This window comes from Sceloporus undulatus, chromosome 2 (assembly GCF_019175285.1).
Source record: "Sceloporus undulatus isolate JIND9_A2432 ecotype Alabama chromosome 2, SceUnd_v1.1, whole genome shotgun sequence".
In the NCBI taxonomy this organism is placed as follows: domain Eukaryota; kingdom Metazoa; phylum Chordata; class Lepidosauria; order Squamata; family Phrynosomatidae; genus Sceloporus; species Sceloporus undulatus.
This window is the reverse complement of record NC_056523.1, coordinates 177,690,444-177,707,661: the sequence shown is the minus strand read 5'-3', so window position 1 is coordinate 177,707,661 and position 17,218 is coordinate 177,690,444. Positions and strand designations below refer to the sequence as shown.

Here is a 17,218-nt window from a genome sequence, read left to right as displayed (position 1 = left end):
GGAGGGCAAGCCCCCTCTGAAGAAACATGCCCCCAAAAAACCCATGAAAGGTTTCCCTTAGGATTGCTATAAGTCAGAAATGACTTGAAGGCACACAACAACGGTTGGGAAGCAAGGACATAAGAGGCGTTTGGGCTGTGGCTTGCTATAGAGCAGTGGTTCTCAACCTTCATAATGCCATGACCCTTTCATACAGTTCCTCATGTTGTGGTGACCCCCAACCATGTCTAGGTTCCTAAGACCATCAGAAATATGTGTTTTCCAATGGTCCAAGACAACCCCTGTGAAAGGGTTGTTTGATCCTGAAAGGCGCCGCAACCCACAGGTTGAGAACCACTGCTATAGAGTGACTTATGTGTGCTGAAAAGGGTGACTACACAACCTTTAGTAGATGTTAACAGAGTTGTGTGTGTGTGTGTGTGCTGTGTGTGTCCGCATGTGTTCTAAACCTACTGAGTTGTTCTGTTTTGCTATCCAGCTTGTTGTAACCCTCCTTCAGTCCTGTGACTGCTTGCCTATCTCTCTCTCTAGGCTCCCCCACAAAATTCAGGGCTCAGTCCTGAAACTTGTATCCCCTCCATCCCAAAAGTGAATCCTGAAAAACAGGAAGTGATGAGTACCTTTGATCATGTGCTGAGTGCATCTCCCTTTGGACGGAATAACCCCAGCCAGACCCACACACATCTGGGATTTCGGAGCAGAGACCTCATTTCCCAGCAGATTTCAGCAACAACAACAGCTCTTAGCAATTAATCCCAGCTCATCTCTCTGCTGTTTTCCCCAGGAGGTTCATTGGCTTCTTTCTTTGTAAACCCTCTGTGTATGTCCTCAAAAGCATTTTCACACTAAGAAATTAAGTAAATGAAACTTTAAATGATGTAGGAGTAAATGGTAAAAAAACACACCAAAAAATCCATCTGTTCAATTTCAGGATTTTTAAAAAGAGTAATTGTAAATGTAATTTTCATGTAATAGTAAATGCTATTTAAAAACAAAATTTGCCATCCTATTCCCAAATTTCAGAAACCTATATAGCTAATCTCAATCTCATGCCCTCTAAATGTCCCAGTTTGGCAGGGATCTTTCCAATTAAACCTCTGTTGTCCCACTTTTTCAGCTGCTTTTAAAGGGCCCCAGTTTCTCCCTCCCCTCCCTCCCAGTTTCCCACTTTGGGCTCCTCTACACTGTAGAAATAATGCACTGTGATACCACTTTAACTGACATGGCTCCATCCTACAGAATTCTAGGATCTGCAGTTTGGTGAGGAACCAGTACTCTTTGCTAGGGAAGGCTAAAGACCTTGCAGAATGACAGATCCCAGGCTTCCATAGGCTGGAGCTACCGCACTTAAAGTGGTGTCAAACTACATTATTTCTACAGTGTAGATGCACCCTTCATCCTCAGCTTCCTTGAGCTGTTGCAAACTGAGTTCAAAGTGCAAAAGTAGTTTGTACTTAATTAACTCAGTGGGAAGGAGAGGAGAGGAAAGGGCAGAATCCTATCCTGCCCAGAAGGCTTAGGCAAAAGCAGACATTTAGATAAGGGAACCATGCTACCACTGTTTATAGTGTTTAAAGAAATAAGTGTTAACATTGGGAAAGAAAGGAATCCTCCAGGTGTACAGATCTATAGGGAAAACATATGACTGTTTTTACCTATTCATAGTTGACATGTTGAGTGCAAAGAATTTCAGATTATCATCTCTCTTTGTTATTTTAGAACAAACTCTGATATGAGAAAATTAAATGCTAGCATTTCTGTTTGTTTCCAGAAAATGTTCCCAACAAATTGCAGAAGGGCTAAAAAAAAATTGTGATTTGCCAAATAGATATAAAATTCAGAGGTTTGTGTCCTAGCTTGTATGAATGATCACTAAAAGAGAACAAAAGGCCATGCAGATCTTGGAAAATTTAGTTTTGGGGGCTATAGCTCCCATAATTCCTTAGCCAGCATGATTTGGGGAGCTGTGATCTAGAAACGTTTTCCAAGGTGTTATAATCTTCTGATTGGCATGTGGTGTACACATGGAACTTTTCAGGGCAGGCCAATCTACTCTACTGTGGCTGTGAGGCAGGAAGGCTCAATCTGTCTTCCAGTTTGGAGCCAGATGTGTGTCCATCCCTGGTCATTTTGTTTGCCTTCTGACAGCTGCACTCCAAATGTTAACTTCTTAACTGTTTTCTCTTCAATGTCCTTTTTGCTTATTAAGAGGGCAGTCCTGTGCATGCTTCGGCAGTTGGAAGAAAGCCACCCTGAACACAGTGAGCCTGGCCTCTGAGGAGGACACATGCATTATGTCAGAGGAAGGAACTGACAAAACCACCTCTGAGTATCCCTTACCTAAGAAAATCCTATGCAATTCATGGGGTCACCATAAGTCAACAGGTGACTTGAAGGCACATAAACACACACACAAAGGAAGAAAGGCTGAAGTCTGAAAAGGCTGAATGGCTAGATCAGCACTGAGGCTTTGGTAATACTGCAGTACCTCCTGTAAGCTAATGAAAGTGAGCAGCTTATGCTCTGCAAAGATGCAGCAGCAACTGCATTTATAACTTACAGAGGTGCAACTCAGGGTTTTAGCGTGTACAGTTCAGGCTTAATACAGACAAAGAATTTGGGGTTTCAGCAATAGTTTTATGGATGCTATGTCAGTGAATTCACCATATATTCAGTTTGGGTCTGAAGTGTTGTTTAATGTGATAAGGAGCTGGGAAGTTTCTGATTTAGGCTTTGATCAGAAGGGGAAAATAGTAGATTTACCAACAGCTTTTTCATTTGCCGACTGTGGAAGTCAATGGCTGCCACTGGGAAGTCAGTCACCACTGTGTGTACCATTTCCTCTCTGGACCTTTGTAGTGAACTTTATTTTATCTTCCTAATGTTACAAGGTGTCTTGTCACCTTGCTCCCAGCTGTGCTTTTCTCTTCATTCTTCCCAGAACCCTTCTCCTTGTTTCAACAGATTCTCCACCCCCTACTTCCTAGCAACAGGATCAGGATGTGCCTCTCATCCTTGCTCCAGAATAGAAAATAGGAATTGTGTGCTTCTCCAGATACTGTTGAACCTTGGCTCTCGGCATTCTTTAACATTGGCTATGCTGGCTGGAGCTGGTGCAAGTTGTAGTGCAACAAAATTCCTACTATTGCTTTAGCATACTATGTGGTGAGGGAGTAAAAGAATCTTGGGGACTGACTTTTTTGTCTGTTGCTAAAGGATACTGGCATAATTTCATGTGTTCCTTCTTCTCTCCATGCAGGACTGTGGAACAGAAAGAGGAAGGAAAGGGAAGACACCTTTCCCTAAGACTGGAATTTTATATGGACCGCTGCCATGGGACCATCTGCTGGGAGCAGTGACAGCACTGAACAGATTATCTAAGGGGAATCTTGACTCTCTCTCTGTCTTGGGCCAATCTCCCCTGTGCCATCAGCTATGGCAGGAAACAAAGAGAGGAGCTGCTCGGGTGGAACCCCTCTGGCTCATGTGAACGGTTTCCCTCCTGCTGTATACCCTTTTCCTTTCCCTAACCCACACTTCGAGATGCTTACTAATGGAGGTTACTTCCGGAGCTATCCTACTGACCTGCCCAAGGAAATGGCATCACTGTGTAAGTATCTAGAAAGAAAGAGTGGGTGGAGATGAGGATTAATGGTGGAGGCCCAAAGGAACAGAGGGCTGGGGCTTCAGGCCAGAAAAGTACAGTTGCCAAATTAATCTGAGAGAATATGGCATCCAAAAGCTCTTTCTAGTCTTAGTCTTATGGCTGGACCGGGGCAGGGGGGGGGGACAGACTTAGTTTGCTTTGATTGCATCACAAATGTGGTGAAAGAGATCAAATGCGGGGAACAAGAGTGCAGGATGGCCTGTTGTTGCCTTCTCCAACTATGGTCCTTCTGGATTTTATGAACCAAACTTCACCAACCTCAGCCAGCATGGCAAGTGGTCAGCACTAATAGAAGTATAATCTAAAATATCTGGAAGGCACCATATTAGCTGAAGGGTTCTAATGACCACTTCAGGAACATAGTGGCGGGTTACAGACGGGCAAAAAGGGATGTACTCATGACGTCATGAAGGTAGAGCCTTCAGACGGGCTTTACCTGAATGCCGCCATGAACACGCCCCCCGCACGCCCCAAGCGGGAAAAAGCAGCATTAAAAAGGTGCTGCTTTTCCCCGCTTCTTTTCTGTTTGATGCGTACGTGCGCAGCTCCGTCTGTAAGCTGCTGCACCGATACGTCAGAATTGCTACGCCGCAAATGTAAGTTGCCGGTTTAAAAGCTCCGTGTCAGCTGCGTCGCATAATGGGTCGGGGTCCGGGACATGCGTGGTTTGCAGTCAAGCTTTAATTGCAACGTCCGCTGCCATGCAGCTGTGGAAGCTGAGGCACAGCTGCGGCGCTTTTTAAGCCTCGTAACCCTAACCCTAGAGCCACTTGTGCACATGCGTTGCTAGAACCGCGGGAAGTTGTAACTTTTGCTGGCGGATGTTTTGGTTGTAGAAAGTGAAAAGGGAAAGTTTGGGATTTAAAGTGACCCCCTACACACATTCCTGCGTCATTCTCACCTGGGAACGGGCACAGTTTGGCTGCTCCTGGCACAGCTGTGTGGCGGCTCCCCTTTGCCACCAGGCAGGATGGCTCAGCCATCCACCAGCACCCCGAAAAAAGGCAGGGGGACGTCTTGGTCTCATACTGAGACGGCTGACATTATAGCTATATGGTCCCAGAAACTGGAGTAACTGCAGAAACTGGAGCAGTCCTACCTGAATGCTGACACATATCGAGAAGTGGAAGAAGCCATGAGAGCTGCTGCACCGGTACACCAGAATTGCTACGCCGCTACTTTAAGTTGCCCATTTAAAAGCTCCGTCGCATAGTGAGTTGGGGTCTTGGAACATGCGCAGTTTGCAGTCAGGCTTTAATTGCAACGTCCGCTGCCATGCAGCTGTGGAAGCTGAGGCACAGCTGCGGCACTTTTTAAGCCTCGTAACCCTAACCCTAACCCTAACCCTAACCCTAGAGCAACATGTACGCATGCGCTGCTTGGAAAGTTTGGACTTTAAAGTGCACCCCTACACACATTCCTCTGCCATTTTCACCTAACAATAAAAAACTCTAAAACTGTAAATATTGACATATGTACAAAGAAGGTGAGGGGAGATGGCAGGGGGACAGCGGTGGCAGCGGAGACAGCTGTGGCTGCGCATTGCAGATTCAGCAGGAGCGCGGGGACCAAAGGAGAGGAGGCATCTATGATGCTGCTGACACTGGCAAAGTGCAAGCGGACAAGGATGCCAACACCAGCTGATCACCAGCTGGCAGGAGACCACCATTGTTTTAAAGGGGCTTGGGCACTTTAAATGTGCCCATAGGCTTTCTGCCGCCGCTGCTTAGCCCTGCGCAGCTGCGCATTCGCCAGCCGGCAAAGGGGAAAAAAAAAGAGACCCCGGAGCTTGAATGTGCCCAAGACCTTTTGATGCCCTCTAAACTTGCCCCCAAAGGCAAAGGGCAACTAGAAAGAGGATGGTTAGGATCAGCCTGTGCAGCCCATCACCCACTCCCACAGGCAGGGTTTCTGGGTGCCCCCACTCCCTTCCCTGGGTTCACCTCTACACTTACCTTGCTGCCGGGCTTGGAGGACACGATCCAGGGCACTGGCATCGAGGGCCAAGTGCCCTGGCTCTCCTGGCAGGCGGCGGCTCGGCCCAGGCTCCTCTTCCTCAGCGGCAGCAACAGCAGCGAGGACTTCAAGCCCTGGAAAAAAGGAAGGGAAGGCCCAAGTTACCATGCTGGCATGGCAGACGAGGGCACAAGTGTCGTGGGGGCTGCAGGCAGGCAACCCCCACCCCTCACCCTGGGGACCTACCTGCCGCCAGAGGAGCCTGCTCTGGCTGCGGAGGGACCACAGCAGCTGGTCCTGGCTGTGGCCCACCCTCGGGGACATCCTCGTCCCCCGAGGATGGTGGAGAGGGCGACCTGGCAGGGTGCCCTCCCTCCCTCCGCCTCCGCCTCGGCCGCACACCTGCAGAAGGGAAGAGGAGGGATGGCATTGGCACCATGCAGGAAGGAGAGGAGGGCAAGGGAAGGGTCAAGGAGGGTAGGACAGGGCATGGCAAGAGCTCTGACTTACCTGGAGGATGGCGATCTTCCGGTCTGGGCCGATCTCCCCTGATCCACAGGTCCTTCAGCCGCGAGAAGAATGGTGGCTGCCTGTCAACCGGGGGCGCCTCTCCGAAATCCTCCAGGGTTTCAAAGAACGCTGCCTTCAGAGTTTTAAACTTCACTCTACATTGGTGCAGCGTTCTTTGAAACCCTTGGTTTCGGAGGGCACGAGATGCCTCGAGAAAATGCCCCCGGTTGGGCTTGTTGGTGCTAGCCATCACCCTCCTCGTGGCTGCCTGTGGCATCAGGGAGTCCAGGAGGATCCCGACCTCTTCGTCTGTCCAGTAGGCGATTCAGACCGGGATCCTCCTGCGTGGCGCTGCCATGTTGATCGCCGTCCTGGGGTCTTGCACAGTTGCGCACGGGTATATATGGGCACCTGCGGCTCTGGGCCGTTAGGCCAAGGTGGTCCTAGGCCAATGAAAGTTTTCAGAGGAGCAGTTTGAATCTTTCCCCCAATAGATGTCCTCTGGGTGCCCCATTGATACATTCAAATGGGCCATTAGGAAAGCTTGAATTTGAGGGGGATTGATACATTGTCAAAGGGGCAATTGGCAGTTGGAGCTGATGTATCTTTTTGCCCCAGGAAAACAGGCGCCAGGAGACCTTTTGTGTGTGTGTGTTTGTGTGTGTCCCCTTCAGGCACGTGGCAAAACATGCCCACAGCACAGATCAGGAATGATAGGCAGACTCAAACTGTGGATAATGGGATACATTTATTCATGTGCTTATGCTATTACAGAACAATGCACTCTGACATCACAGATGATGGCACAGGAGCCATCCTTCAGATTCTCCTTGTCAGAAAAAAATCTGCCAGGGCATCCCTCACATCCTCCCCTGCTTTCTTCTTCTCTTTCTCTTCAAGGGGGTCATGAGCCACTTCCGAATGGGGTAGGCACAGTCAGTCAGTATCAGGGGCCCGATCTGCTGGCCTCTGATGTTGATGCTGGGGTTCCCTGGCACATAGATGCCAGCCCCCATGGCCTTGTAGATGAGAGAAAGTTTAAAGGGGCTTGGGCGCTTTAAATGCGCAGACAGGCTTTCTGCCGCCGCTGCTTAGCGCTGCAGCTGCGAAGCTGCACACTTCTCATGCGGCAAAAGAAAAAAAAGCCACGGTTTGGGCCGCCCGTGCGGAAGCTGCCTCTCTTTTTGCAGCATCCTCCGAGGCGGCGGTTTGGAAACTCTGGGTCCGAAACGGACCCAGGTGAGGCGTCTTCACTGCCCCCCGTGTGGAAGCTCCAACACCTGAAGCACGCCCCCAGGGCGGGCCGTCTGGAGGCTCCGCATTCAGCTGAATACACCTCCAAGACGTCCTCCCCTGCCCGTCTGTAACCCGCCATTGTTGCTGTTGCTTTGAGACTGATTTCTGTTGTGGATCCTAGAATGATTTATGTCAGTGCTTCCAAACATTTAAGGTATTGGGATTCATCAGCTGAATGTATGTAGGTGTCACTGGACTGTCATGGTATCCCTGATAGGAATATTACTATCACTGATAGGAATATTACCAGCATTCAATAGATGGATGCTTCGGGATCTGAATATGGGATTCAGCCACATATCCACTATGAGTTGTCTGGCATTTCAGTCCAGTGTCAGAAACTTATGCACAAAATAGGTATAGCAAAGCTGTTGCAAGGGACAAAGGAGGCAACACTTGTCAAATATTTTGCACTTAAGGATGGTATAAAATTGATCAAATCATAGCTGAACATGGCAGCAAAGATTTTGTGCAGATCAGCTCTTGTCTCAGGCTGTTTCTCTTATGTAATATTTTATTTTAGTGCTAATATTACAGAAATCATGTGTTCAGAAGGTCTCCATGCTAAAAGGCAGTTCAATAGAAAGTGGAAAAATCATGATGAGGTCTTGGTGGAGATATCCACAGGACAAAATACCCTCATTGGTGATCAGAATTTTGTTAAGATATGGTTTCCCTCATCAAGAAAAAGTGAGTTGAGCAAGAAAGTAGCAAACCTTTGATCTCAGCATATCAATTGAACTATTGGTTAGAGCTCTAAATCATATCTGGAAACTGACCAGAACCCAAGCAGTTGATAAACTACGGGCTTTGTGTACTCGTGTCATGATTGCCCATCCTGACAAAAGGAGCATTGCAGCCCATTTTATGAGCTACAACTTCTGGACATTCTTCAATGGCATTTTCACATATAGGACATTACCATAACTAATCCTAGAGTTTACCAAACTATGTGTTTCCAACTCCTTGGCAAACAACAAGGGAGCAGGATTTAAATATAGGCAGAGTTCATAGTACCCAGTATGGAAGCATTGTTGGTATAAGGGCCTAGCAAGAGAGTAGTTTCTGTTAAATTGTCTTCATGGTCTGACCATGAAGAGGAAGAGACAATAGTTCAGTGGTAGAGGGTCTCACATTCAACCCTTGGCATCTCTGGTTAGGAATAGGACTAAATCCTGGCTGAAACCTCAGAAATATGCTGCTAGTCATTGCTGATAATACTTGACTATATGGACCTGCTTGATTCAGATTTATCAACACAGGGCATCTTCCCATGATTCTGTGAACCTAATATAAAAATCTTATCAGTCATAGGCTTTTTTTTTTACTGTTGCTTAGTCAAGTTGAATAAAAAAAACCCAGTCCTAATACTGGGCCCAAAGAAGGTTTGGCTACAATCTGACATGCTTGTTATGTCAGCACTGGGCACCCAGAGTTGAACTGGAGGCTGAGCATTGAGTACTGTGTGAAAATGAAGACTTTGGAATCCAGAATTATTACCAGATTAGTATGAAGCTGGACAACACAGAGCAATTCACACAGCCATATTTTAGGAGAAATATTTGTGGCATGGCAACTTTCACTATAATGTTTATTATGTTAGTTTGGTTATGTTAAACACGCATCTGAAGTTACCGTAATTAAAACTCCAAAAACCCAACATGAGGGATTTACAGGGCTGTGCATGCATGTATGCATGTGTAGAAACAGGTTCCCCCACATAAATATTTGGGGGGGAAGTGCACTGAGTACAATGAATCAGCCCACACAATGCTCTTAATGTAGAGCAAGACCTTTCAAGAAGTTCTTGACTATACCCACTTGTAGTGTTGTTCAGAGGGGCTGGTACTTAGCTTTATAGGAGATCTTAGCAATTACTCTTTATAAGATACTCTCTTCTAGTCTCACTGAGAAGACTCACATGACAGTGTGCTCATAGTAGAATCACTCAGAGCAGTGTGTGTGTGTGTGTGTGTGTGTGTGTGTGTGTGTGTGTAAGTGTAAGCACATGTGTATATGCTGATTGCATGATGGCACTTTTGAACTGGGTTGCAAAGGGATGTCAGGCTCTAGGCTTGTTGGGTGTGGGTCTCACTGGCTTCCCCTGGGTACTCTGCTCTGTTCTCCACACTTTGGGGCATGTTCCGACCGCTCTGCCCTTTCCCGCCCCAAGGTGTGCCCAGGCTTGGTGCCAGACCTCCAGGCACCACTTGGCTCCATTCCTCCCGCCTGCCAGTGCAGGGACTGAAGCCCTACATGTTTTCTCAGGTGCGGGTTCCAACATGTCAATGCAGCGTCCCCACGCTGAAAGGTTGTCAGTCAATCAGGCCTCCAGCTTACAGCATGTCCCTGACGCTTCAAGACTGTGTGCATGTAACCCTCCATCTGCTTGAGCTCTTGCTTGAGTGGGAAAAACCAGAGAAGAAAAGAACATCCAGAAAGACTTTCAAATAACTTCTTTGCTCCATCCTTTCCCTTTCTGGGTTCTGCTGCATTAGTTTGGGCTCTTCTGTTTTGCTCTGTTCATAGTATCTTGAAGCTTCAATCCCTCTCCTTAGTTTCCCTCTCTCAGCAGCGTTCCTGTCTTTGCTAAGCTGAGGGCTTCTCTTGCTTCAGTTTTGCCAAGAGCAGCCCATTCTGCTGCCATTATGGCAAACGTGTGTGTGCCAGATTGACTGACTGACTGATTTATCCACTGGGGGGCACCCTCCAAGTTCAATAACAAGCCAGATTCAGTTCAGTTTAATTATACTGTATCTATGAAGGAGTGCCTAAGTTACTTCTAGAGATATCTTTCATCAGCACTTCACACATGAGGCGTAACTTGGCCTAGCTTTCAAAACTGCTTCTTGCCTCAAGGTTAACTTAACCCAACTGCAGCATGCATTTTTTAAAAATTGCTCTTCTTTTCTGCATCAGTTCTCTTCCATAATGAAAACATATCTAAAGAACTCTCAGTAAATGGTCTTTTAGGTTTACCCTAAGCTGGTCAAATTGTTTGATTTATTCAATTTGTAACCTGTTTTTCTGAAATCATAGGCAAACAAATCTGATAGAAAACAAGGAAACCCACAATCTGGTTCTTGTCTGAGTGTGAAATAGAGTTAGATGAAAACAGGTTTCCCTGTTCAGGCCTTCCCACAGCAGCCCCTCCAAACTCCTGAAAATATTGGGGGACCCTGTTCAGTGGGGTGAGTTTTGGCTTGTACAGTGGTACCCCGGGATACGAAATCACCGCGTTACGAAATTTCCGGGATACGAAAAAAATAAATAGGAAAAAACTGTTTCGGGTTACGTTTTTTTTCGGCTTACGAAAATTTTTTTGGTGCTTTTCGGCGCTTTTTCACACGAAATCGCGGCTTTCAGCGCTAGCGGCTATGGCTTTTTCGGCTAGCGAAATTTTTCGGGTTACAAACGGCGCCGCGGAACGAATTACATTCGTAACCCGGGGTACCCCTGTATGTGGAGGAAGGAGGAATTCTTGAAAAATTTGCAGAGGTGCCTTTTGTGAGAAAGACTTTCTGTCCAGAGGAGAAGGATTCTGCCTGGATCCAGCTCAGATTATTCAGATTTTAGCAATCTAAACAAGCATACAAGTGAATACCAGCATAGTTCTTACTATGGTTGCCAGATTGAAAATTGAAAACCCTTGGCAATTGGTTGTGTAGAAAAGAGAATTTCAGCAGGTTTTGCTTATCATATGATCAGATAAGCAATACCTGTGAAATTCCCTCTTCTACACACTCATTAAAGGTTCAGGAGCTGTTTCCAGTTTTCAGCCTGGCAAGCCTAGTTCTTACAGCGCTCCAAATACCTTCTAGAGAGGCCCTTGATTTTTCTTCCTCCCAACAAGGCCTAAAGATCAATTTAGCTGTATCTTTTTAGTTCTGGTGCGCTGCCTGTGAGAGGGCCTTGCATGTGGTCTTTCTTGCCTGACCTTAGAAAGAGATGGCATAGGCTAGCAGGCTAACATTGGACCCAAACAAACAAGCTGCTTCAGATCACTTTGGAGGTATGCTGTTTAAATGACACATGCATCCTAAGAGGCTGGAAGTCATGCTAAAGCCACGCTCCACTCCTGGCCTCTTAAGATGTGTGTGTCATTTAAACTGCATACCTCCAAAGTGACCCAAAGCAGCTTTATTTTGGTCTGCCTTTTCAGGCCCATTGTCAATCTAATAGAGTAGGGAAGCATTTCCTTAAATAGGCAGACTGGTGGTCATTTTAGGACTAAGGATAAAAACCTGCACCTTGCTATGGACTCAGAAAGGTGAACCAACATAGACTTTTTACTATAATGTCATCTGCTCTATGAAGCTCATACCACTTACTAATTAAGCTGCAGCTTCCTGTTTTAATGAAGTTTCTAAACCAAGAGAAGTCCCAGATTGAATTTATTATTGTTGTTGTTGTTGTTGTTGTTGTTGTTGTTGTATTTATACCCCGCCCTTCAGCCCTAAAGGCTATCAGAGCGCCTTACAATTATTATTTTAATAAGACGGTTCCCTGCCCTCAGGCTTACAATCTAAAAGACATGACACAAAAGGAGAAGGGAATGGTGGTGGGAAAGGGGATGAGGTCCAGTGGTTCTTCTCTCCCTCTGAGGCCTGGACCAAGGCAGATGGACTGAAGGGAGGGTTCTTCTTCTTCAGGCTAGCCCTGGTGGAGCTGGGCCTGCCTGTTCACTCCCTCACAAGCATTATAGTAGTCCAAACATGAAGTGCATGAATGAATAAGAGGTTCATCCACCAAATACCATGTCACTAGTCACTTCTTTCTCTTGACAAGCCAGGAATCCTTCCTAGAAATAAACATTTTCTTTACAAAGGCACATGATTTTCCACAGGCCTTCACATCTCTACATATGACCCTGTCCAGAACTGTTACAATGTGGATTTCCACAGCAAGAGAATAGCCAGGTTTCAATATCTGCCTTTTCTCTGTTCAGCTTCACCTCATTCCCTGTTGATCACACAGTGGTCTCCAGGCACCTGTTCTAGTCTGCTAGCAATGGTCTTGCAGCCAAGGAAAATGAAAAGCAGAGCTAGGTATCATCGACATATTGATGACACTGCTCCAGTTCTCCAGACTATCTTCAGTCTGCATATCAATCTAGCTGAGCCCTAGAAGGTGCCACACAATGATTTCCATAAGGTGGCGGCATGGAGGAATTGATGAGAGAGGAAAGAATGGAGTCCCCACAAAGCAAATTTCCTTTCCTCCATATTCTTGATTCCCAGTAGCCTAAGAATTTTGGTGTGACTTTATATGTTAGAGGCAGGTGTGTTTTATAGAGGATCCATATGAGAGTTACAATGTAGGTATCTCAGGCCTGTTACAGACAGGCCATAATGAGTATGTCGGGTTAGGGGATCTTTGCTTCTCCAGCTGTTTTGGTCCATAATACCCAACAGCCCCACACAGTCTCCACAGTGGTAATGAAACAGAGGGCTAGAGCTTCCCTGTTCCAGTATATATAATTTCCCCCCACTGCATTGTGAAGCTAAGAGAGTAAATGCATGCAGTTGTACAGTACTTGTGTTTGTCTTTTCCTGCATGTGAATTGGGGTAGGCCTCTGAATGTGCATTTCTCCCTATGTATTGCATAGTGAAACAGTACATCTGCTTGAAAAGAAAAATGCAAAGGCAGGAAAATAGCACTGGGTAATGTAGGCAGTTCTCAAATGCCAGAAAGAACTTGTGAACCAGCCCAAGACCTTCCTTTGCCTGAGTCATTTAATTGTGATCAGATCTACTGTTTTCCTCCTCCACTTATCACTCTGGCTTGGAGATTCAGCAAGTTTTTTTCTAAAAGGAGCAACTTTTCTGCTGTGTTTTGTGTGTATCTTCAGGGGCTCATGAAATTATAGCCGTTCTCCCTCTAGTGGACACTGATGGAACAACCAGTGTATTATCTGATCTTTCCCAAGGGCTGATGAAGCTGTTGAAGGCAGCTGTTCTGCTTGCTGCATCATCTCTCTCCCTCCAGTGACCAGGAGCAAAGGAAAGGCTTGCACTTTTAACAGCTGTAAAGAAACAAATAGCTTAAGCAGCTACAGGTTTTCTCAGCCCTGTACATCTAAGTGCACCTGCCATGATTCATTCTTTTGCGCTTTTAATAGTTTTTAACAAGTGTCTTGTTTTCTTTTTACATCTGGTCATCTTTGGTCAGGGATGATGAACCTGTGGCTCTCCAGATGCTGTTGAACTCTGTTCCCTTCTGCACAAGCCTGCCTGACCAATGGTAAGGCCTGATGGGAATAGTACAGGTTGAGTCTTCCTTTTTCTGGAATTGCAAAATCCGAAATACTCTAAAATTCAAAATTACCCACACGGGTGGCTGAGATAGTGACACCTTTCCTTTCAGATGGTTCAGGGTACACAAACTTTGTTTCATGGTCAAAATTATTTAAAATATTGTATAAAATTACCTTCAGGTGATATGTACAAGGTATATATGAAACATAAATGATTTTTGTGATTAGAATTTTGTGGATCCCACCTCCAAGATAGCTCATTATGTACGTATGCGAAAATACAAGTATTCCAAAGTCCAAAAAAATCTGAAATCCAAAACACCTCTGTTATTCAAACACATTTTGGATGAGGCAGGCTCAATCTGTACTTCCTCAGCAATTTTAGGGCTGAAGGTTCTCAGCCAGTGCCTTAAGCAATAAGTAATCTGCAACAAGCATTTCTTGCACTGTGCTCTAAACGGTTTGTCTGGCTCATTCTCTTTGCTCCTGGATCCTGAAAACTTTTGTTCAGGATCCTGTTCTCCTAAGGCTTCCTGGTGGTAATCTGAAACAGGCAGCTGGCACCACACAGCCTGCTATGTTCTGCCCATTCAAGTTCTGTGCTTTCTCCCTGACTACCATGGAGAGTACTGGAAAGCCTTGGGTTGCCAGGTTGCATCCCTCAGGCCTGCAGTGTATTTCTTTGCACTTCCTTATGCCATGGTAGATGGGACAGCTGCAATTTCTTCTGCTTATTCTCTGTCATTGGCCTTGGCGTTGTCAGCCCTCCCCCCCCCTTTTTTTTTTTTTGGTGCTTTATATTGCAGCTGGAATCCACCTTGTGCAGCAAAGGGGGGAAAGGGAGACGATGTGGAGTAAACCAGGCATCCTTGTCTCCTGGATTATTTCAGCAAGTGTGGATACAGCCTAGGTGATTTAAGAGCACAGTGTGCATCTACTGGTTGTAGCATTATCTGGACATTCTGCCTGCTCCCTTCCACATTCTACCAGATTGCAAGGGGAAGTGCAGGATCAGTAGAAGCAGAATAACAGTGGCTGTGTAGCTGGTTTGTTGCACACATATATGTCTTTGCTTGTGTGTGTGTGTGTGTGTGTGTACTTGCTCATATTTTAGCTATCTTTTCCTTTTTTTATTGCATGGTACACTTCCAGGTGTGTCTCACAGCAAGTCATAGTACCCAGGGTGATCAGATGTCTCCCTTCAGGGCAGGGTAACTAGATGTTATAACTGCAAAGGAGGACAAAGCACTGTAAAATGTAAAACATCCGAGAAACAAATGTAGGACATTCCAAAACAAAAGCTAAAAATACTAATATAAATTCATGCTTCTTAATCATGATCAAAATGGAAGACATTTTGGAATTCCTCCTGGACAGAAGATTGAAATGTATGACAGTCCTGGAAAAGGAGGACATCTGGTCAACCTGCTTCAGGGCCCTCCTCTTTTCTCTGATATGACTGAACTCATCCTCTGTTCATCTTCCTGGGTTCACCTCATACCACCCTAATTTTTATACACATGTACTCTCTCTTTAACTCTTGGCACAAGATTATTACTGTCTAGAGCCTTTTGACTTGGTGGAGAGGGTGTAGGGTCAGGTGATGGAAGGGAGCATATTCTGACATTACAAAACAAAAAGTGTGGAGACAGCATTTGAATCAAGACATCTAGAGTAGCCATATCCTTCAACGTTTCACAGAGGAGGAGCAGAACACATGTGGCCAAGCAACATCAGAGTGTGGTGAAGACTGTAGAAGTTATTAATGCAGAGGAACCTACAAGCTAGAAGAGGTTGCAGCAGTTTGCTTTTGCCTGAGCCTGCTGGGAAGGACAAAATGTCTCCCTCCTTTTTCTTGTTCTTACCCCAGCTGAGTTAACTGATAAGTTTATTGCATGCACTTACAGGAATGAGAACGGAACGGAACAGAACGGGGGAGAACAGGTTTTACCACATGGAAGAATGCCGCCAATGCTGTCGGGAGTCCCCAAGTCATCCCCCATCTGTTCCATAGCAGCCAATTTTGAAGCACAATCTTGAACCATTCTTCAAAATTGGCTGCTGTGAATGGATGGGGAACGGCTTGAGGACCTCCGACAGCATTGGCGGTGTTCTCCAGAGCAGTAACACCCATTCTCCCTCCATTCTGTGCCATGTCGTGCCGTTCCCATTCTTGCAAGTGCCATGTGATAAACTTATGAGTATAAGTTACTTTTGTACTTGAAACTCAGTTTGCAGCAATTGAAGTAAGCTGTAGCTAAAAGGGTAAGGTAGAAAGAGGAGAGAAGAACTGGGGCATTTTAAAAGCAGCTGGAAAAAAAATAAGAACAATCAGGAACAATCAGGATTGTCTCTCCCAGATCAGGACAGATGGAGGGCATGGGTAGGTGGGCCGAAAGCTCCATTGATTTATCAGATGGGTTGCCATAATGTCTAGGGTAGCCTCTCCCAATCTAATGCTTCCAGATATTTTGAATTCCAGTTCCCTAGGGCTGATAGGAATTGTAATGCAAAACATCTGGAGGGCCCCACATTGAGGAAGGTTGGCCTGGTTCTCTGGGGAATGGATCCCCTGTGTACAGGATTTGATTTGAAATAGTCATCCTGCTGTAGGGTTCAGTGCTCATTCTAAGAGTATATAAAGTGATAATAAAGAGAGTTCTCATGAACATGTGGTAAGTGCTTCTACATAATCATTACCATCACCAAGGAACCATAGTAGAGCCCTGTCTATCTGGAGGAAGGATGAAAATCATCCAGTGCCAGAGCACAAAGCTTCACTAGGGCAATTTGAGCCTTAATAATTCATCTTTTTGAAACAAAGCACTGGGCTCCCTTCTCTCCTTTCCCATGGATTATTCGGATAGCTAAAAAAAAAAAATCCTGGATGAATGTGGGATTAATCTCTGTTGTTCACATGTATTTTGAATGCATCTGCTAAAGTTTCTGTTGGGGAGTGGCTATTCCCAAACCCACAAATCTCAGGATGATCAATCTCAGGGTTTTTCTTTTAGTTTTCCAAAAAGATTTGCATCATCGGCTGTGTGAATAACTAACTGACAAAGACCTGGGATAAACTGGAATAAAACTCTGCATGTCTTGAAAATGTTTCAAATACATCTGCATCCTCAACTCCATCTTTATTTGCAGTGGTGACACGTGTGAGCAACAGAACATGCAGAGATGTGCTGAGATGCAGTTCCGATAAAAAAAATTATGTGAACAACAAAACTGGAATGAGTGAGTGAAATTATTTGCATAGTCACACTAACAACAACGTCTGTGTAAGCCCCCAGATAGCAGTCATCTGAGGGCCATGGCTGTCCTGGCTGCACAAATTGCTAAGCATTCCTTGTTGCAGGGCCCCCATTATGAGTGCTGAGGCCTATTTTGGCCCATGCTGCCTGAAATGAATTGGGACTCCCTCCTGGCCAGCTGAATGAGCTGGCAGGGTGGCTGGAAATAATTATTTCATCTAGGAGGAAAGCAAGAGAGCACAAAACCGAGGCAAGAGATTGGTGCTGTCGGTTCC

General features: G+C 45.7%; 1 protein-coding gene across 2 annotated transcripts in view; it reads left to right on the top strand.

Moving 5' to 3' along the window:
• The window catches only part of RARG (retinoic acid receptor gamma), a 168,290-nt gene that overhangs the window by 65,142 nt on the left and 85,930 nt on the right, over positions 1 to 17,218 (top strand). For both annotated transcript variants that reach the window (XM_042452763.1, XM_042452765.1), the window contains exon 2: positions 3,260 to 3,610. In XM_042452763.1, the coding sequence (XP_042308697.1) occupies positions 3,436 to 3,610 (175 nt within the window). In that variant the 5' untranslated portion in view covers positions 3,260 to 3,435. The remainder of the gene's footprint in view (positions 1 to 3,259; positions 3,611 to 17,218) is intronic.